General features: G+C 42.5%; 1 protein-coding gene across 11 annotated transcripts in view; it reads right to left on the reverse strand.

Annotated features, from left to right (window-relative positions):
- The window catches only part of SPATS2L (spermatogenesis associated serine rich 2 like), a 191,773-nt gene extending 173,630 nt beyond the window's left edge, over positions 1-18,143 (reverse strand). For 2 of the 11 annotated variants that reach the window (XM_086346856.1, XM_086346799.1), the window contains exon 1: positions 17,962-18,143. Coding sequence is in view for 2 of the 11 variants with exons in the window: in XM_086346824.1 (XP_086202950.1) it covers positions 16,565-16,649 (85 nt within the window). In the remaining 9 variants the exon portion in view is untranslated. Of the gene's footprint in view, positions 1-16,564; positions 16,698-16,798; positions 16,966-17,391; positions 17,525-17,721 lie in introns of those variants that run through there. The other 9 variants (XM_086346829.1, XM_086346774.1, XM_086346826.1 and 6 more) reach the window with 6 other exon arrangements.
- Positions 18,144-23,892: the final 5,749 nt, after the last annotated feature.

Genomic DNA, 23,892 nt, shown 5'->3' on the forward strand with positions numbered 1-23,892 from the left:
TTATAATTATTTATAATGCAACCCTGTTGGAATGTTTTCCTATCTGATATCTTTTCTATAAATCTTTTTTATTGAAAGCTAAAATAATGCATCAAACATACAAGTTTTGCTTCTATCTTGAAACAACACAGCAGACTTAAATGCCTGTTTTTATAAAGGTCTATATTGTGTTCAAAGGAACCACCTACTGATGCCAAGCGCCTCCTTCCTTCATCAGAGGGATGTGCCATGGGATTGAGCATTCAAGCTCTGAGAGACGCCATGCTCGTTGGGCACCAGGTGCTTCCTGGGCAAGCATGGAGCCTATCCCTATATTACTGCAAAATGTATAAGCAAAGAGTTAGGAGAGTCAAGTGAGGTTAGCACCAGGAATGGTATATTTTTACAAATATTCCCATTATTCATTTGAAAATATTTCAAATGGTAAACTGGCTTCTCCTTGGGAGGCAGGACCTGTGTCTATTTATTTGTAACTTGGGAGCTAATCATCAGAGCACTTTTGAGTTAACCCATTGGTTGGCTCAATGCATTTAATCCTCCCTATGACCTTTGACTGTGCAGGAATCATTATCTCTGTGTGAGAGCAGAGGGAGCCAAGGCTCAGAGGCAGTAAAGCACTTAACCCAGCGTTACATAGCTACGAGGGCTGGATGAAGCCACATCTAAGATCCAATCTGCAGATCCAGAGTCCACCCTCTGTCCACAGTGGTAACTGCTCACTAGTTGTGCAGAGAGCCCACACTCAACTCGCAGGCCCTTCCCACCTGCTACCCCACCATGGGCAACCTACTCTCCACAGCCTGAGTTGGTGGTCATGCTGTGTCAAGATGCAAAACCTTCTTAGTTCTTGGGCTATGAGGGACACTCTTTCTTCCCTGCAGGAACTAAAATGATCTGAAGGGAAACTGAGACAATTATAAGGCAAGTATGTGTAAGCTCAAGGACTATGAAAATTCAAGAACTCAGAAACCAAAGGTAGCTTTCTTGACTAGACAAGAGTTGGTTATAAACTCAGCAACAAAGTACCTCTTAGATATGAAATATTACTACCGGGGCATTTTTTTTCTCTTTCATTTTTCACTAAGAACTGATACCTACAAAATGACAAGCCAGGATTACCCTATTAAAAGACAACTTCAATTGCTCCTTTGTTCTAAGAAACTGTGTGTTAGGTACTGACTGGCAATACTTTCTACTTTGATCTTCGTATTAATTATGCATTTTTCCTACAAAAATTGACTGCCACACTACACACTGTAAGTCAGATTTGAGAGCTGCCAAGATAAATGTTCCGAATGGCTGACTTTTTAAAGACAACCTGTCAGTTCACCAAATAATTCTTTGGAGGTTTGTCCCAGCATTTTTATGTCTCCCTTATACTTATACCTATAGCAATTGTTTTGGCTCTTTCCTGATATATCATCTTACAATTAAGGCTAAAGATTTTTCCTTTCAACCCTTAATATACAAGTAATGAAACTTATAATCCCTTTTGACAGCATCCATTTACTTTGGCTGTTATTGTTTAATTCCTATACTGATGTGTGTGAAATACTCAGATTGCTAGGGAGGTAAGCAATTCCAGCCTAGCCCATCCAACTAAAACAAAGACGATTTCTGTATTTTTTGACTAAATAAATGTTTTCTTCCTCAAGGTTTGCTTTCATCAAATAATCATACCAATGTTTTATTTCCTTTAGTTAACACTTTATTTTAATGAGGCTTGATTCCAAAACATATAAGAACATACACACATGGGAGGTGCTATATTAAGCAAGCTCAGAGTTCCAGCCAAGTGTCCTATCTTTTATGTGGCACCAAGTGACATTTCATGAAAAACACAATGGTGACTATTCATCCCGCCAGCCTTAAAAAGATAGGCACGAGCTGCCTGCCAGAATGGAAAGGCTTAAGCTTTGAAATCAGACAGCTGGCTTCACACACCATCTCCACCACCACTGTCTCTGTGACCTTGGGCAAGCTGCTTGTCTCCCATCAGAGGGTTTTCATCCAAAAACTGGGGTAACAGACGTACCTCAACAGGGTTATGGAAGAGTTAAATGAGAATTTTGAGATAAAAAAATCCCTAGCATATCACCTGGCACATTAGCAGATACTAAAGAATTGTTCATTTTTTTCTGCTTCTCTGTAAAATGCCATTAGTAATTCATTTTGTTGTCTATGCACAGAAATGAATGTAAAGGATATTAACTGTGGCGCTCTTCATGACAGCAAAGAACTGGAAATGGTCTAAGCATAGAGAAATGATTACATTAAGGTATATTCATGTATTGAAATATATGCAGTCATTCCAAATACTTCTCAAGTAATGTTTTTTGACAAGAGAAATTGCTACTAGAAAATAAAGTGAGGACAAGAGACAAGAAAACCTGTATAATAACAATAGCTCACACTTACTGAGCATTTACTACGAGGCATGTACCATGCTAAGTATTTTATATGTATTATTTTATTAATTCTTATACAATAAACCTAGTAGATGAATACTATTATTATCCCCATTTTATAGAAGTAGAAATGGAAGTTTTGATAGTTTAAGCAATTTACAGTCACTACATAAGTAGTATAGCCAGGTCTAAAATTTCAAATTGATTCCAAGGCATTTTTAAGTCATACTGACTGTTCAGTACAAACTTCTCAGGTCCACCATGAAGCTAGTTTAAGCACACACACACACACACACACACAATGTATGCACATACTCACAACCACACATGAATGCATATCTGAAAGGAAAATATACCAGGTGCTAACAAAGATGATCTCTGGGTGGTGAAATTTTAGCTGACAATTCTTTTACCCACTTCAGTATTTTTTCCAAATTCAATGATATGCAATTATTTTTATAGTCAGAAAAAAAGTTTTTTGCAAAAAAACTTGTTGAAAGTATTTTGTAAAATATAAAGCACTACCAAAGAGCAGTATTTCTAGGAAGCAAGAGTTTATTTCTTTCTATTGCAGATTTGAATTCCTCAGTGCTACTGTTCTTTCACATTATTTTTTTCTTTCTATTGAGTCCAAGGTAAAAAGCATGTAGAAGACTATTTTGTACACAAAGAAAACAAAATACAGTACATAAATATTGTTTGTATATTTGACATTTGATATTAATGTAAAAGTCAAAGAGTTTGTGTAGTGGGTGGCGGCGGGTGGGGAACTTTTTCAAATAATACAGAGTTTTCTACTTAGAGAAAACACATCCGTTAGCGACATGATGCCATCAGTGCATTCTCTGTCATGGTCACAGTTAGTGAAGCTGTCATGGAGCCATTTACATAGATGCCAGCATGCTGTGTGGACATGCCTCAGTGTGATTCATGTCTGTCCCAGGAGGAGTGAGTATAATGATGTGCTGGAGTGACACCCAAGGTCTGATTTCCCATCCCACCACCAATTAGTTTTCAAAGCAATGATTCCATAAAGAGAACTGAGTGATACACAGGAAAGCAATTCCTTTTAACCAAACAAGCTCATATGAGTTGAAATTAGAGGTGAAGTATGAGTTTACTTTACAAAATTATTTTCTAAAAATAAATAAAAAACAGGGTCATTTACATATGCTCTTGAGTAAACTTTTCAAAAGAAGAATGTATGCAATCTACAAGTTACTCCAAATTAATCTCGTTACATTTCATAATACAGGTTCTATGATTGGCAGTAAGTGGATCAATAATGATGGCATCACTGAGGCATCGGATTAAGTCTTTCCTGGCTGTATCCTCTTAGAGAGAGCTTGGGGGCAAGACAGTAAACCCAAGTGCAAGATGATCAAACTCGTTCAAACAAAGAAACAAACAAACAAAACACAGCTAACAATTCATGTATGGATGTCAAGAAGTCTCGTGGAGAAAGTCACAGAACTCTGTCTTTGGACTGTCTTGGTCCACATTTTATCAATGACAAAGGAAACACCTTTTTCAAAAGTATAATCGACAAACAAGTGAAAGATGTACCACTCAGAGATTAAATTTTTAGAAGTTAGAATCCAAAAATGTCTTGATAGAGAGAAAAAATGATTTGCAAAAAAGGAACAATTTTCATCAACCTTCATGAAGATACTTCTAGTGTATTTCCATAAGGAACAGCTAAATATGCCTTGCCTTAACAAATGAGAAATAACTACAGACAATCCAGAAGATTCAGAAGGTGAAATCCTACCAAGGTTTGGAAATGATAAATTAATGTTGTCATGACCACCTCAGTTGATACCACCCACTGCAACTGCAACAGTTCTTACTCCGAGACTAGTAGAACAATAAATGAGTTTATATGTTAATGCCACAAACCAACACTAAATAATATTTTTAATGCTATTATTTTTAACAGCATTAAAGGTAGCGGGTTTATACTCTCTTTGTGAGTGTTCATGGATTGAATATGACACTCCATTGATACTATAGTATCGCCAGGGGCGATCAATTGCATCCAAGGACCCAGGAAGCCATTGACAGCCCCTGCATGCACTGAATCCAGCCCATCATTTAGACTTCACAGAATACATACAGGAAAAAGGCCAAAGACCTTCTAGATGAGAACACTAGCAGTCACAGTAGCCAGCATAACATCTTCCACTTTCCCCTTTAAAAATTATAGGACTGCCCCCATTCCTATAATAAACACAGGCCAATTAGAAGTGGCAGTATGTCAGATCCAGCTCTGTTTACGGGTTTCCTCAGTTATGTATTAGCAATCACTACAATACAGGAAAGTTAGCCCACACTGAGAACAACATGCCTCCAATCAAAACCATTCTCTCCTGAGTATACTAAAGCTGTTTCTCTCTTTTTGTTAGCAACAAAGGTGACAATAAAAGAACTTCCCAAACACCCACAGTTAAGGGAAGAATGGCTCCAACAAAGCAAGTGTGAAGCCTGTCCCTGGTATCTAATTTGTATATGAATCTTCCTTTTCTGGGTTATTTTAGTGGCTTCCTTTATCTATAATTTATCAGCAAAGAATAGAAATAAAAGTTTATTTTGATGGCAGTGCACCTGACTATTCAGAGATTCAAAAACTTGCTTTGTTTATTCTTATATTATCCTGGCAAAGGATGTAAACATGTCTTTTTTTTTTTTCCCATGGCTTCATGCTGCATTCATAATCCCAGATGAATATTTTCACAAATGCAAACCATTAGGCAGGACTTGCCTTAAGCAAAAATGTGAAGGCAACTTCCTTCTGATCCTTTTTCACCCAGGGATGGCTGAATTCTGGGTCTCTAGACCCAGATTTCTTATCTTCTTCCTTATCAGTCTCAGGAAAGGGTCTGTAAAATCTGGTAAGTTACCACTTCCTTAGCATTGCATTTTAGGCCCTGCTGCTGGGCACTTTATACCTTGTTTTATTTAGTCATAAAAAAATCGTAACAAAGCAAGTAGGTACTATTAATTTCACTTCATAAACGAGAAAACTGAGGTTCAGAAAGATTAATCTTCAGGAAGATTAAGTAATTGGCTCAAGTTCATTACAGCCAGTCAATTACATGAGTCAAAACTAGGCTTTCCAAGCATCAAATCTGCCCTTTCTCTTCCAAACCATAGTGGTCTTGGGAAAGAAAACAGAGCTTTTATAATGTAGGCTTTTGCATATTAGAGAGCAAGAAAGAGTAAGTATTGATATTTGAAAAGCTCTTTTAAGTAGAATGAATTCTGAAAGCACACCATTATAAAGGCAGCAGCTACCTTTCTAGTCTACATGTAAGACCAACTTTCCCACAGGGAACAAAGAAGCAGATATACCATAATTTAGGAAAACCAGGCTACACTTGCCTTCCCCTTCTCTTCCCAAATTGCATTTATGGTACAAATGGGACCCCAGAGACCAGCAGGGCAGCCAAACTGAGTTTCTGGCCCTTTGCTGGCAGGAGTCAGTTTTGAAGAAGCTTGAAATGGAGCAGCAGGCACTTACTGTAGCGCTTGTAGCTCAGAGGCAAGACTATCGGCTTAAGAAAGCTTGGAGGTAAGTGATGGGACCCAGTTTTGAAGAAGCTTGAAATGGAGCAGCAGGCACTTACTGTAGCGCTTGTAGCTCAGAGGCAAGACTATCGGCTTAAGAAAGCTTGGAGGTAAGTGATGGGACCCTTACCAAAGGCAATTTGGGATTCCTACACAAGAACTCAAAGTGGGGACTTGGGAATGTGAGAGAGAACCTGGGGTGCAAAGTGGAAATTTGGTACCCAAGAATGAGATGGTTCTGGCGTCCCGGGTAAGGGGAGGCAGACTGCACAGTCAGTCCAATGGAGAGTCACTCAGCTTCAGATGGAAAGGAGCTGGAGCCCCTGTTAAGGGCCTGCACTAGTCCCAGATGTTGCCAATGGGAGAGCAGTCACCACACCTGGGTGGTCACCACTTTCTCAGGCCAGTCTCTGTACAGTATGACTTTCAAACTTTTAACACAACCACCTCTCTCCCTACCAGAATCTTATACTAATGCCTGATACATAAAGGCAAGTCAGAACAACTGCCCAGGGCATTCTTATTAGAACCAAGAGGTTCAATAGAACACAGCATGCAAACCACCAGAATACAAGCGCTGAGGCCACTGCCTATCAGCCTCACTGGCACGGGATTCCATGGGATTTTTCCCTTAATAGTCATGGCTTATTCCCTTTACCTTCATGTTTCTCCTGGCTCCAACCTGATAAGTTCTGCTTTCCTATCACTGTTTGGCTTTTCCACTTGAAGACAGAAAGCTCTGCATATCTCTCAGGACATATTATCTTCCGGGTCCTTGTGACAGCTCTATACCTTACTCCAAGCCTTTTAGGCCAAATGATCCACAGATTGCTGCCCCCGGTATCCTAAGGCACGACTGAGAACTTACCAGCTGTTAGGCAGGTCATTTTGTTTGACGCACAGTGGCTTCATCATGGACATATTACTGAGACTCAAGACAGTGGGGGAGCTGGGACTTCTCCCACTGGGGAAGGAGCCACGGCAGGATGGGGGATCTCAGAGATCATGGCTCTTGGTGTTCTGTCTGTACCTTACAAGCAGGAGGCTTCCTGGGAATGGGGCGCCTCTTGCCCTGCCCTTGCTCCTCCTGCCTACCTCAAAGCCTCCCTCTAACGCACAGTCTCTCTGCTTCCCTCTCCCGAGGGTGACTGGGGGGTCGGGGGAGACAGATGTGCCTGACTTGAGATTTCAGCCCTGAATACGTGGTACGAAGGGCTCCCTGCTGCAATTTTCACAATCTGTGAAACTGAATCTTATCTAAAGCACTTAATATCTCAGTTCAGTTCAGTTGCTCAGTCATGTCCGACTCTTTGCAACCCCATGGACTGCAGCACGCCAGACTTCCCTGTCCATCTACACCAACTTAGTATCTCTGGATTTATGAAATGGAGCAACTGCTGCTTCTCTACACCTGTAGGGTTGACTTAATCATTCAGAAAGCTTTTGGGAGTGGTTCAAACAGGATGTATCTCCTGGGAGCAAGGAGATGTCCTCCGTTGATGCTGTCCAACAGCACTACTATGCGAGCCACACAGTCAAAGTGTGAGAGTGTTAGTTGCTCAGTCGTGTCTGACTCTTTGCCACCCCATGGACTGTAGCCCGCCAGGCTTCTCTGTCCACGGGATTCTCCAGGTAAGAATGCTGGAGTGGGTTGCCATTTCCTTCTCCAGGGCATCTTCCTAACCCAGGGATGGAACTTCCTGACCCAGGGATGCCTGCATTGCAGGCAGACTCTTTACCATCTGAGCCACCAGGGAAGCCCAAACACAGGTAGTTTATAATTTCCTAGTAGCCATGTTAAAAAATAAAATAAAAAGAAACGTGAAATTAACTTTAATAATGTTCAACCTACTATATTCGAAATGTTACTGTTTTAACATGGGATCAATATTAAAATTTGTTAATGAGTTATTTTACACTCTTTTTTGCATGCTGAGTTTGAATCCGTGATGTATTTCACACTCATATCTTTGTTTGGACCAAGTGTGTTTCAAGTGCTCAGCAGCCACAGGCAGATAGTGGTCATGGTACAGGACACCACAGCCCTGTAATCTCTTCTCTGTTCCCATACCTCCTCTCATTTCTCTCCTGTAACAGCTCATTTCCTTTAGGAGGGATGCTATGGGCAAGGGTAGTCAGTGGGGACCAGGATCATTAGAGAAGACTTTGATACACACCCGAAGGGAGAGCCAGATCACAAAGGAGCTTTTGTGCCAGGCTAGGGAGCTTAGATTTTTATCCTGGAGGAGCAGTGACTCTGCAGAAAGATTTTCAGCAGCGGAGAGTCCGTGATCAAATTTGCCTTTTAGAAAGGCGGCAGTGTGGGGAAGGGATTGGAAGCAGGCCAGGCAGAAGGCAGCGAGACCAGTTACAAGGCTACTGCAGTAACCCTCGAGAGAGTGATGAGGGCCTGAACCAAGGTAGTTGTGGAGGTAATGGCCTGGAGAGGTGAGGGCAGAATTAAGGGTGTGAGAAGATAGTTTTTACATGGCTGAGTCATCAATGAAGAATAGGGGAATAAGAAATAAGAATAGAGGAATAAGAAACAGCTCCTAGATTTTAAAATTGATCAAATGGCTTCATTAATTGAGGCAGAGAACACAGAAGGAGTAGGCTGGCTGTAGAAGCAGAGTTTTGAACTTACTGAGTTTAAGATGCCTGGCACAGGTAACAGGAGAGTTCACAGTCGGAGTTGCAGACTGAGGAATCGACAGCTATAGGTGGTAACAGAATCAAGAAGTAGGTGAGCAGAGAGGGTTGAAGGATGAACCTTCAAGGGTGCTGAGGTCTGGGAGGAAAAGAGGCGCCTGCAGAGAACTCTAATACAGAGCAGTTGGGCAATAGGAAAGAAATCAGGAGAGGCATGACTCAGAAAACAGGTGGGCAAGGTCTCAAGGTGGAGAGATCAGTAACACCAGAGGCAGTGCACAGGTCAAGAATTATAAGAAAATCCTGGGCCATGGGTCTGGCAGTTTGAAGCACAGAGGCGGCTGTTACAAGAGAACAGAGCTGTAGAGGGTGGAGAAGAAAGGGGAGTTGGGGCAGGGTAAGTGATGTGTGAGGACCTGTTCTTCAAGGAGATGCCTTCTCAGACCAGGGAGGGAGATGGTACATGACCAGACTGATAAGGAAGGGACCACGAGGATTTTGCTTGACTTCTCTTGTTATTAAAGAATGAGAAAGATTCATGAATGCTTATGAGACAAAAATGAAGGCTGGTTGAGACCCTGAGGGAAAGAGAGATGATGGAAAGAGACACTTGAGGAAGAAAGAGGGGATGGTGTCCAGACAGATGGGCCTCGGAGTACAGAAAGTAAAAGGAAGAAAAGGAGTGAGGAAGAAGACACATTTACAAGGAAGACACGAAAGCACCGTTGTGAAACTACTTTTCTTTATTCAGAAATCTGTGTGAAATACAATTATAGTGTGTGCGTGTTAGTTGCTCAGTTGTATCTGACTCTTTGCGACCTCACGGACTATAGCTCACCAAGCTCCTCTGTCCATGGAATTCTCCAGGCAAGAATACTGGAGTGGGTTTCCATTCCCTTCTTCAGGGGATCTTCCCAACCTAGGGATCGAACTTGCATCACTTACATCTCCTGAACTGGCAGGTGGGTTCTTTACCACTAGTGCCACCTGGGAATCCCTATTAGGTATGGTGTGTAAAATCAGATAAATGCTGAACATAAAAAGAAGGCACTACAGTTTTCTGGAACTCCAGATGTGTCATCTTGGTGAACTACCAAGCTTTCACATCCCTTCAGACCTTGCCTCAACAGGACCTCATGGGAATCCCATCTCTGAGAAGAATCACAGTGTTGTGTATAGCTGGTGGCCTCTCTGAATGGTTGGTGTCTATGCTGAACTGATAGGTAAATATGTCTGACATCATCACCATGCATTACCTTAAAGGGTGATATAAGAAAACAGCCACTCGTCAATTCTGTAGATTTGATTAATCTATGTAACTTGGCAGAGCTACGGCGCCCCTTCCTTAAAAGGATACATAATCCCTACCTTGCAAGATGGCTGTTAGATTTAAATGAGATGATCAGTGAGTGGTAGCCATCATGATGGTGATGGTTGCATTCTCTTTGTTCTGAATTTCTAGGAATTGGGTGCTGCTGTTGATGAATTAGTGCTTGGCAACAATTAGCAGGATTCTTGATCCCCCAAGGAGAATTAAGACTCGATCCTAGCGTGAGGAAGCATCCTTAAAAATCCTAGTGGCCATCTGAGGTTTGCCCCCTTTCCTCATCCAGTACATATTCAGTCTCTGCTTTCAAACTGCCAGGGTTAACACCTGCTCTGTAATGTACTCACCACTCAGCCTTGCTAGGCTTCAGGATGGCCCATCGGTAAATGAGGTGGGAGGGGGCAATAGCAGTGATTTGAGGAAAGATGGAGATAATGCAGTATGTAGACATTGCCTGGTATAGCCCATGCCTGAATACATTTAGTTAGTCTTATCACCTCGTGAAATAGCTCCATCCATTACAGGACCACCTTCCTTATACTGACCCCAAATCTGTCTCCCTGAAACTCATACCCATCTGTCCTAGTTTTATAATCCAAGGGGTCAGAATCAGAACCTGGGAACTACAGAACAGCATGTTTACTCATGCAGCTGTTTACTCATGCTCTGCTAGGTTCGCAGTGTCCCACAGGTGCCTGGTTACTTAGGACCACGATTAGGGCTGACCTGTTTACATTACTAAGAAAGTTTCAGCCTTCAGTGGTGTTTCCACGTTGCAAGAATCCTTTTCAGGAATTCTAGGCAAGCTGGATGCTACCCAGAAACACACCAATTATAATCCTTACAAGATTTATTTTGCACTTTATGTCATGGTCAGTTCAGCACTTGGCACCAAAAGTAACAATTGCAGGTATTTGTATATCCTTTTAAGTTTCATTACTACTACCCAGGAGGGTCCTAGTAGCATTTCAGCTTTGGCGCAGTGGTAGTAAAATATGTAAAAGGACTGATGTTAGAGTCAAAAAACCCTGGGATGCCTGCCCTGCGCTCCTCCCAACGCTGTGGCCCTTTCCCCACCTCTATATTCCCAATATAGTTACTGAAATCTCACCCGAAGCCTTTCAATAATCAGCTCAAACAACCGTCACTCTTGGAAGGCCCTCACCACTCCCCAAGCAGAAGGAAATTTTCCCTTCTGAGCTCTCTTAGACCTTTGTTTCTGCGATGCATATGTTCTTTCTCCTACTGAACTATAAACTCCTTCCCAGCAGAAACAGGGCCTTGTACAAAGTGAGTCTTATTAAAAGTTGAAAGAACTGAATTTTGTCCTGATACAGCAGAATGGGTGTGGCAATTTTTCCTACCTCACTTTTCATCCTTAGATGGATTCCCGGATTTTTTTTAATGTTCAAGAAGCTTTTAAATGAAACGATTGGGTAACTCTGCAACTGTTGTTTAGTCACTAAGTTGTGTCCGATTCTTTGTGACCCCATGAACTGGGATTTCCTAGGCAAGAATACTGGAGTGGGTTGCCATTTTCTTCTCCAGGGAATCTTCCCGACCCAGGGATAAATCCACGTCTCCTACTTCACAGGCAGATTCTTTACCATTGAGCCACCCAGGAAGCCCTTAGAGCTGATTAGCCTGAATATTTATAGAAATACATGCATGCATATTAAGTTGCTTCAGTTGTGTCCAATTCTTTGCAACCCTATGGACCATAGCCCGCCAGGCTCCTCTGTTCATGGGATTCTCCAGGCAAGAATACTGGAGTGGGTTGCCGTGCCCTCCTCCAGGGGATCTTTCTGACCCAGGGACTGAAACCACGTCCCTTTTGGCAGGTTCTTTACCACTAGCGCCACATGGGAAGCCCATTTATAGAAATGATAACTCTGTATAAAATACTGGCATAAGGCCTCAGTGCTTTCACCTGTGCTCACTAATGGGACCCATCACTCCACCCTAAAATAACGACAGCCTCCTTAATTCTAACTCACAACTGCCAGCGTCCATCATTATCTCAACTCTGGAAAATGCCGAGGTCTCAGAATCCTCATAGCTGATGAATGAAGAGACTGATCAGAACCACTAAAAAAAAAAAATAGGAAAAAACTCCTTGACAGACTCTTCTTCAAATGCTGGTCCCTTTCATCCAATGTCAACATTAATTTCTACATTAACAAATATTTATTGAGGTCATGACTAAGTGTCAAGCTGCAAATTAGGCTCTGAAGACACAATGATGAGCAGTACACAGGCAATATCAAAGCCCATCTTTTAAAAAAACAACAAAAAAAATCACCTTTCTAATTTATTGATTCTACAGGTCTACTTATCAAGGGTGTGCTGTGCCCAAGGCTGGTAGACGATTCAAAGACAGCATACAAGGTCCCTCAGTGCCCTCTGAGGACTTGCAGTCTAGTTGGGAAAGCAAGAATTAAGAACACAATGGTATAAGGGAGTATAAGAGAGAGTATATAAGAGTGTTCTAAAGAATGATGCAGGCAAAAGGGTAGAAGAAGAATCCAAGGACAGCAACATGATTAGGGCAAGTGGACTTAACCTGGAGATTGTGCTTAGGTCAGAGGGAAAAGGAAAAGGCATCTAAAACAGACAGCATGAACAAATTAGAAGGGCTGCTGCTGCTGCTGCTAAGTCGCCTCAGTCATGTCCGACTCTGTGCAACCCCATAGACCGCAGCCCACCAGGCTCCCCCGTCCCTGGGATTCTCCAGGCAAGAACACTGGAGTGGGTTGCCATTTCCTTCTCCAATGCATGAAACTGAAAGTGAAGTTGCTCAGTCGTGTCCGACTCTTTGAGACCCCATGGACAGTAGCCTACCAGGCTCCTCTGTCCACGTCCATGGGATTTTCCAGGCAAGAGTACTGGAGTGGGTTGCCATTGCCTTCTCCAATTAGAAGGGCAGTGAGATTCAATTAGTAGGAATAGGAGCTTCATGTTAGAAAAGTAGGAAATAAAGTTGGTAAGTAAAATTTGAGCAAGAGTCAGGTACATTAACGGAGAAGGCAATGGCAACCCACTCCAGTACTCTTGCCTGGAGAATCCCATGGACAGAGGAGCTTGGTAGGCTACAGTCCATGGGGTCGCTAAGAGTCAGACACGACTGGAGGACTTCACTTTCACTTTTCACTTTCATGCATTGGAGAAGGAAATGGCAACCCACTCCAGTATTCTTGCCTGGAGAATCCCAGGGACAGAGGAGTCTGTTGGGCTGCCGTCTATGGGGTCGCACAGAGTCGGACAAGACTGACGCGACTTAGCAGCAGCAGCAGGTACATTAAAACCAGGTTGAGAGGTTGGACCAAATGTGGTGGGTAGAGGGCATAATAAATACTTGAACTAGTGAAAAGAGTACGAACTTTGGAATCAGACAAACCTAAATTCAATTCAGTTTTCTCGTGAGACAATCCTTGGATAAGAATTCTAAAGAGCAGAGTTTTAGGAACATTGATAAGATGAAATGCTTCGCATTGGGAGAACTCAATTACAGAGATACAGGATGTAGCCGACTATAATCATCCTAGAATAGTGATGGCCAAGGGTCTCGGCTATTGGGGGAGGCAGTGAGGAATGTCGGGGCTGGTTCGGAGAAACTCTTACAAAGGAAAAGTTGACAAGATTTGGTGTCCACTTGGGCTTCCCTGGTGGCTCAGTTGGTAAAGAATCTGCCTGCAATGTGGGAGACCTGGGTTGGGAAGAGCCTCTGGAGAAATGAACGGCTACCCATTCCAGTATTCTGGCCTGGAGAATCCCATGGACTCTATAGTTCATGGGGTCAAAAAGAGCTAGACGTGACTTGAGCGACTTTCACTTTCTCTTTACTTAAAGGAATGAATGAGAGAGAAGTCAGGATGGTTCCTAGGTCTGAGTCTGAGTGATGAAGCGAATGCTAACAGTAGAAAGAAAAGGAAAGTCTTTTCATTGTGAAAGGAAAGGGTTTAGCAGAAAAATATAAAAAATTGATCAGGCATGTAGCTTCTGCCCTAACTACAGAACATCAATCATGAAAACTATTAAACAAGTGCATAAATGAGAAGAAAGTTAGAGTCAGGACTACAATGCTGCTGCTGCTAAGTCACATCAGGACTACAATAATTGGTACATATAAGGATAGATGACAACATCCCATTTAAGAATATTTTTATTAGAAAATAAAAACACTAGCTGTTAAACAAAAATAATGGGAATGATATACACAGTAGAAATGCATCTTCACAGGCTATTTTTCTTAGCTATGGTACTTAGGGGATCCTATCCATTATCACAACATTGAATGAATAAACTTCTGTAGAAATTCAACATATGGCCTATTTACATAACAAGCGTCACAACTCCAAATTAGCCATTTTGATGTGTCAAGGAAATAACACCTTCACAGCAGACTACTTCAAAAAAAAAAAAAAAGGAAGAAAAAAAAATAAAGGTTTGTTTTTGTTCTATAATTATGTGTACTGGTGTTTTTTAACTGTATCATGAAAATCACATTTTAATTGTGTGATTACACACTAAGACAGAACAGTGATGGAATGAATTGATTGGCTGAATTATGCACAATCATTCAGAGATCAATAAACAGACTCCATCACTTAAATCTGCCCATATTATGCAGCTGCCGTCATGTCCTGTGTTATGCTTGTGAAAGCAACTGTTCTGGGTACAAACACTGTAACAGCCATCTGATTCAATTATCACCTTTAAATAACAGTGAAGGGTCTACAGAAGATGACTAGTGAAGAAACACAAGGGAGCAGTGAGCAGGCTGTATCCATGTCACACAAAACCCACTCCATCTATCATCACATGGGGAGACACATGGTTGCCGTTTAGATCATACCATGAGCAATCTCAACTTCTTCCACTTATCCATCAAACAGTAACCCAAAGTTTTTGTCCTGCCTCATAAGATGCTGATTAAAGCTGTGTAAAGATAACACAGGTAACAGGATGAAGATCACCTAAGTGCCTTCAACACAAAAGCCATAAATGAATATTCATTGATAACAGCACAATTCTATCATCAGAGACAGAGAAACCGATAAAACTTAGAACCAAAAATGAAATATTTCTAAAGCTTGACTTCTGATGGAAAGTATTTCCATCTGCATGGCAAAGTAGGTCTTTGAGATGCTTCCTACTGGCAGAGTATCAAAGACTGCAATGGTGTGGCCTAAGCATTTTCTTTTCCTGATCGTTACAGAGATTGGCTGAGCAGCCTCACAAGCCCACAGAAATCTATCCCCACAAAGGCCACTTGAAAATCAGGCAAGCACAGCAACAGTCAGTTGGAGACTTTCATTAGGGGGCTCCCTAAAACAAAATGAATACAAAAGGAGTCTTGAACATTTTGCCTTAGTAAGTAATTTAAATTGATTCCTAGAAAATTATTTAATATTTTCACAGGCAAGGATTAAAGAAAGAAAATTGCCAATTAATATACTCCTTTCCCTGATGTTGAGTTTCGTTTTTTTTTTTTTTTCTAACCATCCTCTTAGATAGTCTCTGCATTCAAGTGATTGTATTTTTATGCAAATTATCCTTTGGAGCTAGTCGTGTAAGTGTGTGTGTGTGTGTGCGCGCGTGCACGTATGTGTTTAAAGCCACACACAAATAAAGAATTAGACATATTTTTTGTTCTGCTGCTCCATAAAATAGGTTTTAACAAAGCTTGAGTTTAATCCAAAACTCTAATTAGAGACTGCAGCAGCATTTGCCTTGTCCAAATAGAAAATCATTCCCAAAGTTGATTTTCCCCTAGTTGATCTCCCCTAGAGATCCAACAAATATTTTCATACACAGGTATTTTTTTTAAATACTACAATTACTTGATAAAAAACCTGCCCCATCTATACAACACATTGCGTTTTAGTTGATATAATTTTATAAAGGCCAATCAAATACTTTATACAACAAAGCGACTGGAGACTTCATTTCAGAGTATCTTTCAAAGTAAATGAATTTGTTACTTGGATAATATTTTTTCTTTTTTCAGAATGAAGCAATTCTGACTTCCTGTCTCTTCTCTCTGCCATATTACACATCTGCTTAATCTCTAGAAAACAAAATCAATCAGATACGGCAATGAATCGTTCCTTTAGGACAAACTAAACCAGTCATAAAGGTCACACGACCTTACTCTTTCAAATACTGGCATAAAGCTCTTCTTCTGCATAGGTTCTAAAATTTGAGTCATTTTTTTCCTGATGTGCGAGAGGACTGGTAAAAGTTTTTAATATAACATTTTCTTAAAAAATCAAATAAGCAAGTAAAAAATACTGCACATAACATTTCATGAAAGAGGCTGTGTTTGAAGTTCAAGGTTTTTCCCTAGTTCTCAAGCTACAGATTTTGTAGCTCACTCAAAGGAAAATGCTGCACAGAAAGAATCTTTAAAATGTCAGGGCTCCAAAATCTTGGCATTTGCTAAAACCCGGACTACTGGGAATCAAAAGCTCAGGAAGTTCACAAACACACACACCAACCCCCTAAGAGGTGGAAACCTCAAGCTGACATGATAGGAGGTTTCAGTCGCATCCCCTGTCCAGGTAAAAGTCTCAACCCTTCATCTCCCACGTTTGCAGTAAGTATTAATCACCAAACAGAGTGCGAGCGAGCGGGACCGATCTTCCGAGGCACGGAAAAGTCGGGAGTGGGCATAGAGCGGGAAGACCCTCTCGCATCTCCGGAACCACGGCTGTCTCGAGCTCTGGCCAACGTCGGCCGACTCCGGGTCAGCCCGCCCAGTCGCGGCGACGCGAACGCTTACTCCCGCGGCCAAGTCTCCAGGCATCGCCTCCCGTCACCCTGAGGACCACCACGGCGAGTTTACCCGCTCCGGGAGCCGCCGCATCCGGCTCCCACCGAGCACCGAGGGGCGCGAGTTTCCTTGGACCGGCTGCCCCCAGGCCGGACAGCGATCGAGGGCGTGATGCTGCCGGCAGAGGCGGCTCGGAGCAGGAGCGCGGCGGCAAGAGGGGATCGGTCTCCGTCCGCCCGGCGGGTGGAAGGGGGCGCTCGCGTAAGGGAGGGTAGGCGAGAGACCGCGGCCGATTCAGATCCGGGGCGGGCGGGTCCACGTCGGAGCGCCGCCACCACACGCTCGCCCTGGGCGCGCGAATGTGCACCGCACCCTGCGCCTCCTCCCGCCCGCCGGCTCGCTCGCCAGTGCCGGCCCGAGAAAGGCAGGACGGCGACCTCCGCGTCCGGTCCGCTTGGCCAGCCCGCCTCGGCGCCGAGCGGGGGCCACACCCAGCGCCCCGGGAGGCGGCGGGGGCTGGGCGACTCAGGCTGCGGATCGCGCGGCCCGGGCTCAGCTACCGTCCCGGCTGCGCAGGCCCCGCCGCGTCCCGGCCCGAGCCCGGCGGGCGGGCGGGCGGGGAATGGGTCCCGGGAGGCGGCGGCGGCCGGAGATCCTGGGCTTACCTCTGTGCCGAGCGCCGGCCTCTCCGTCCCGGACCGGGGACGGGGATTGGGGGCACGGTTGCCGGCGAGGGGAGGCGCGGCTGCGGTGGCGGCCCCTGCGGCGCGGAGGGCGGGCGGAGCAGGAGCCGCTGCCTGGGCCGCGCGCCGTCCGGAGCTAGCCCCGCGCTGCCGGCGCTCGCGGCGGAGGGCGCAGCCGGCTCGGCCCCCGGGCTAGATTCCTTCACTGACACAACTCCGGGTCGGCCCGCTCCACGCAGGGACACTCCCGCCCCTCGCAGGCTGCTCCCGCCCGCCGGCCAGCCGGCCAGCCCGCCCCTCGGTGTCACTCACCCAGGCGCACACACCCAGAGCCGGCGCCCCTCGCTCCCGCTCGCACACACAGCGCTGCTCACGCCTCTCTCGGGTTTTGTATCCGCTCACACGCACGTTCTGACACAGATCCCTTCCCTCCACACGCCCTCCCTAGCTCCTTTCCCACCCCACTTTCTAGAAGAATCCCCATACAGCTTCCGCACTTTGCTTGCTTGCCCCACACCACCCTCCTCGCCTTCCCCCGAACCTCTCCCTCACTTAAGCTGCCTCTGTGCGATTCAGAGATGTTGCCACCACCGGCACGTGTTGCAGGAGAGGCACCCTCCCCTGCCCAGGAGAAGGAACTTTGCTCCCCCAGCACTGTCTATAAACGCAAGAGATTTCTCTTTTTTAGAAAGCACTAAGGCTTTCTAGTGCTGAGCCAACATGTAAACAAAGGTAGCCGATTTCCGAAATCACCAGGAGAACCAGCAGCGGAAAAAGTAGTGGGGGGGCGGGGATTGGGTTGGGTCTGACCTTAGAAACGCTGCTCACCCGAAGTGTCCCGGCCCCTCCCTTTCGCTGCCTTTCACGCTGAGTACTGGTTGCTTTAAACGTGTGTGATAACCAAGTTCCCGATAGATGCCGTGGGCACCAGCCCATGGATTTCTGCCTGAAAGTACAGTAGTCGGAGAGTAAAGGCAGTTTCTCCATCATTATTCATGATGGAAGCACTTTAGATAACACACCTCTTCCAGAGGCAGCAGAGTGAAATGCAGGCAGCTCTCCAGTTCAGTGTATTTTTTTTTTTTTTTCAGGGTGACTTAGCCTCCCTTTTTCTCAATACCAATAACTTTCTTAGCGGCTCCTTGGCTGTCAAAACTTAGACATACGCAGGCCAGAGTTCCTTACGACTCTCACGCCCAACACTCGAAGGGGCCCCTGAGCGTATAGCAGCATGGTACATCATCCAATGTTCAGGAATTCATAATTTGAAATTAGATACAAACACCTTTCTGGCAAAGCTCAAATCTGCTAAAGTAGTGTGCTCATGTTGACAAAGCACTTTTCTAATAAGGGATAAAGGAGCCGAAAGCGGAGGAACTTAAATTCTCACGCAACTTGTGGTGGTTCTTGTTATCCTGGATGGGAATATGGGATCATATAATTTAAAAAAAAAATTGTAAAAGCTTTGTAAGCATTAACTCAATTACTCCTTTAAACAGTCCAGTCAGATAGGTAGTATTTTTGAACTTTTTTTTAATAGATAAACTGAGTCAAGGAGAGGAGAAAATGTAGAGGGAGGATTTGAACCTACACAGTCTGGCCCCACTGATGCTACTGAAAAGAAAGTTTGCCTCTAAAAGTCGTATTATATGCAAATATAAAGGATAAACTTCATACTGCTTATCGAATTTAGATGGAAAGGTAACTTGGAACAATTTGACTTGGAATTTGATGCATTTTTTAGGTCCTCTGGCAAAATAATTCACTTAAGTTTTGAGGAGTTTCTCCTCATAATTTAGAATTCCAAAATGAGTAATAAATTATTGTTTTCCTAGGAAGGGCTTTGGAAATAACATTGAACTCAGTCCTTTCATTCCATTCTTCTACTTCATTACCTCCTGGGACTCCAAAGCCAATTTATTTAAAAGTCTGAAAGAAGAAAGCCTTCACGACCTGGATATGACCAGAGGGAAGAAAGGGTTTTCAGATGCCTGTACATGGCCTTTTACCTTTAAGGGCTATTTCTCAGTAAGTAGGTAGTCACGCTTGCTTAGCCATTCAGTGGAGTCCGACTCTTTGCGACCCAATGGACTATAGCCCACCAGGCTTCTCTGTCCATGGGATTTTTTTCAAGGCAAAGTAGGTAACTGGTATGTGTATGGAGGGTGAAAATATTAAAGCATTGAATTTGATTAAATAAATGGAGAATGGGTGTATAGTATAGCCACTATAACACAAATTAGACTAAAACTAATTCTCCTGGGAATGGAGTCCTAGTCCATCAAGAGACAATTATAAAGTAAAAGAAAATAATTACAACTTTCATTAGTCACTTAAGGGACCTAGCAAAAGAAGTCAGACTTTTAAAAGTTTATACAAGGACTTCCCTGGTGGTCCAGTGGTAAGACTCCATGCCCCCAGTACAGGGGTCCCGGGTTCGATCCCTGGTCAGGGAACTAGATCCTGCATGCATGCTGTAACTAAGAAGTCCACGTGGTGTAACGGTGATCCTGCAAGCCACAACACAGCCAAAGTAGATAAATAATAAATATTTAAAAGTTTACACACAGTGAGTTTCAAATAAAACTTCAACCTTTTGATGCTCAGATTAATTTACTATAGGGGAAAGAAAAGTGAAAACTTCTGTTTCTGAGAGGGAGGGTTTACTCAATAAACATTCAAATTGATTATTGAAAAATATGTAAAAATTTCTTGGACATCAAATAACTAACAAAGCAGTATTTTGACGAGTTAAGCTTAAATGATTTTTAAAACATGAGTTAACATTCCTATAATTTCATGGAGATAGAAACATTCAAAGAAGTAGAATATGAAAAAGATATGTATTGGTGTTGGCACCAGATATTGAGAATTTACTTGAAAAATTACATTATTTGAAAGTTTAATCAGAAGGTAATATGTTTAAAGCTAGTATGACTTATTCAAAATGATTCTGTGATTATAATCCATGAATCCCATTTTACTATTTTCTAAGCTAAATAGAAAAGTGAAAGTCTTTCTTTAAGCAAACAGAATCATAAGACTAAACATTTTCTGAAAGATGAACAAAGTATAGTAGTTTGTATACTATTTTCACACAGGTATTTTTCATCTGTATCTACTGCTTCCCTCCATATAGTCACTTACCCCGTTTATCTGATGTACTTAATTATAAACATGAGGGAACAATACCTATCCTGCAAGGAGGCTGACCTTTTCCTTGCAAGATTTCAGCAAAATGCCATAGTTCTTATTTTCCAGCTTCTAGATTGTCCTGATTCTCTAGGCATGGCCATACAGACATGGACACCACTCAGATCCCAGAAGCCTGTTTCAGGGCGTGGTCAGCTGTCTTTAGGATTTGGGCATCGAAATAAGTGTGAGGACAGAGAGTAACTTTAGTTGCCTGGCTCCAGACCACTGAGCACTGGGCTCCAGAGTGCTCTTCAGACCTACTGGAAAGCCTTTTATCTAGAGAGCCTTGACTTTGACTAGGTGCAGAGACTGGGTGGTATCTGGCAGATCTCCTTTGGGGAAGAGATAAATGCGCTCTGTGTGTGTGAGTGTGGTGTTCATTAGAACTGTTTACAAATATTCCAGCTCTACCTCCTTCAAAGCATATGGGAGGATTGCCTGTCTGCAGCCTACTAAAGAATCCTTTGGACTGCAAAGTGATCAAACCAGTCAATTCTAAAGTAAATCAACCCTGAAAATTTATTGGAAGGACTGTTGCTGAAGCTGAAGCTCCCATACTTTAGCCACCTGATGCCAACAGCTGACTCATTGGAAAAGACCCTGATATGGAGAAAGATTGAAGGAAAAAGGGGCGGCAGATGATGAGATGGTTAGATAGCATCACTGACTCAATGGACATGAATTTGAGCAAACCCTGGGATATAGTGGGGGACAGGGAAGCCTGGCTCCATGGGGTTGCCAAGAGCTGGACACAACTTAGGGACTGAACAATAACAAAAGCCTGCTAATGTACAGAGTAGCTCTGGGACTTGCTTCAGCCAGTGAAAAGTAGATGGAAGTGATGAGTATCAGTTCTGGGCAGAAGTCAAGAGCTAGTGCAGGTATGACCCTGTTCTGTTTTTCCCTGTAGCACCTAGCCAGCAAGGTGCTTGTGGTGGCTGCTCTGTTGGACTGCAGTGAATGACGACCATGAGGAATGCCATACCTTCCTACCATCCCTTATTGGACCTGAGCATAAGTGAGAAATAAAGTCACTGAAATCTAGGGGTTGTTTGTCTCTGCAGTATAATCTAGACCATTCTGATTAAAAGTAGGGAGGAAAAAAGATATAAATAATTGCAGGGCACATTGAACAGAGAATGGCTAATAATTCTACAACTCTTTCCTCCCAGGTGCACAACTAATTCACATTTTTCAGCCTGTGTAGTGAAGTGAGGCCATAGGACTGAATTCCGCCGAGTGTAATGTAGATGAAAGTTTTGTGCTCCACCTCCAGTCTCCACTGTGGAAAACCTGCATGATCTCTCATCTCCATCTGCCACATGGAAACTAAGGATTCTAGAGCAGGAGTCAGCAAACTTTTTCTATAAAGGGCCATATGGTAAATATTTTAGGCTTTGTGGGTCATGAGTTCTCTGTCATAACTATCTGCTATTTTACAGGAAAATAGTCATAAGCATTATGTAAACAAATGGACATGATTGTGTTCCAATAAAACTTTATTTAAAAAAACAGGCAGTGGGTCCACATTTCCTTGGGATGATTATTTGCTGACTTCTTACCTAGTGGAGGGTAGAAACACAGGATGGCGGGATCCTGAGTCTCTGAGTTCCCCAGGGTATTTATTTGCTGAACACACACATTGAAATGTAATCTGAGTTAAAAAAGCAAACTTCTGATGAGTTAAGCATAATTAATATGCTATCTTATCCCAGATTGCAGAAAAAATTCTGGGTGGATTAATAAACAAAGAAAACTGTAAAAGACTAAAAGAAAATGTAGGAAATTCTTTAACAATACTGGTTATCTTTTAAAAACTAGTTAGAAATAATTTTTATCATGATATAAAACCCCAGAAACTATAACAGAAAAATTAAACACATTTGACTACAGAATAAACAACCCAAGCATTTTTATACAGTGACAGGTACCATAAACAATATTACTTAAAGGGGAAAAAATAAATGCAACATATATTCACAATAGGAAAGATTAATATGCAAATACCAAATAGCTTCTAGAAATCAATATAAAAAAGAGAAGCAGCAAAATAAACACAGGACATGAAGAAGTAATTTTTCAGAAGAAGGAATATGTGCTAATGAACATATGGAAACATATTCAACCTCATCAACGATCAGAGTGTAAATTGCAAGAGCATTTTTTACTTATTACACTGGCAAGGAAATGTTTTAATATAAGATGTTTGTGAGTGCACATTAAAAATACAACTTTCATATTCAACTGACTATAGTATGAATTGATGATATAGTATGAACATTTCTGGAAAGCAGTTTGCAGTATCTGTAAATGTTAAAAATGCATATATACTTTGACCATGCATTTCCACTACAAGTAAGCTATCCTACAGAAATACTTATGTGTGCAAGAGTGTACTTACATGTATGTCTGTTACAGTATTATTTGTAAGAGAAAAAAATCAGACTGCACTTCAACACTTATGAATAAAGGAATGCTTAGAAAAATTGAATGTATATACACTGTGGAATAATAAATAACTGTTTAAAAATCAGGGAACTATGCATGTGTTGACACAGAATAGTGTTCATGACATATTTTTGAGTGATAAGAGCAAATCAGAACAATATGTACAATATGTGCTCTAAAAAAAGGGGAAGGAGGGCGGAAGTCTACTTATCTTGAAGGATATGCACCCTGTTGACTTTGGTAACCCTTATATTAAAACATTTTTAACTTTGTACACTTCTCTTTTTCCCTTTGTATATCATTTTTATAATTATAATGTCTTTAAAAAGCGAAAGGACCGAAGTCAAGAGAGACTGAAAAAGAAGCCGGTTGTGGAGCCTGGCCAATGCTGAGAGGTTGAGGGGTGGACGGGCATAAGAACAAAGACTTGCTGTAGACTTGCTGAGGCAAATCCACAGGCATGAGTCACTCCCTTGGAGTTCCAGTGGCAGCAGACCGAGTTGTTACGACCTGGAACCAGGGTTCTGCTTGGAAACTTTCCAGGAAAGAGGAACACTTAGGGTGAGAAGAGAAAGGATAACCTTGCTGGCCTAAGGGCAAAACATGTTGGAAACACAAAAACCAAATAATGTCCCTTGGCTGAACTTTCTTAGTCTATATAGGCGCTAAATGTTATGTTATATTTTCATTGCTCCAGATTTTGTTTAGGTTAAAAATCTTCTCAGAAGCTGAAATGAATATATACCTAATAGAAAGGTTTCTTATTTCTTTATTTATTTGGCTTTAAAGTTTCCATGTCACTGTGTATTCTAGGAAGGTAATTTAAGGTTCATTCAACCT

The sequence above is a fragment of the Bos grunniens genome, chromosome 2 (genome assembly GCF_055505025.1).
Source record: "Bos grunniens cultivar Pamir isolate PY7600 chromosome 2, Bosgru_T2T1.0, whole genome shotgun sequence".
NCBI lineage: Eukaryota > Metazoa > Chordata > Mammalia > Artiodactyla > Bovidae > Bos > Bos grunniens.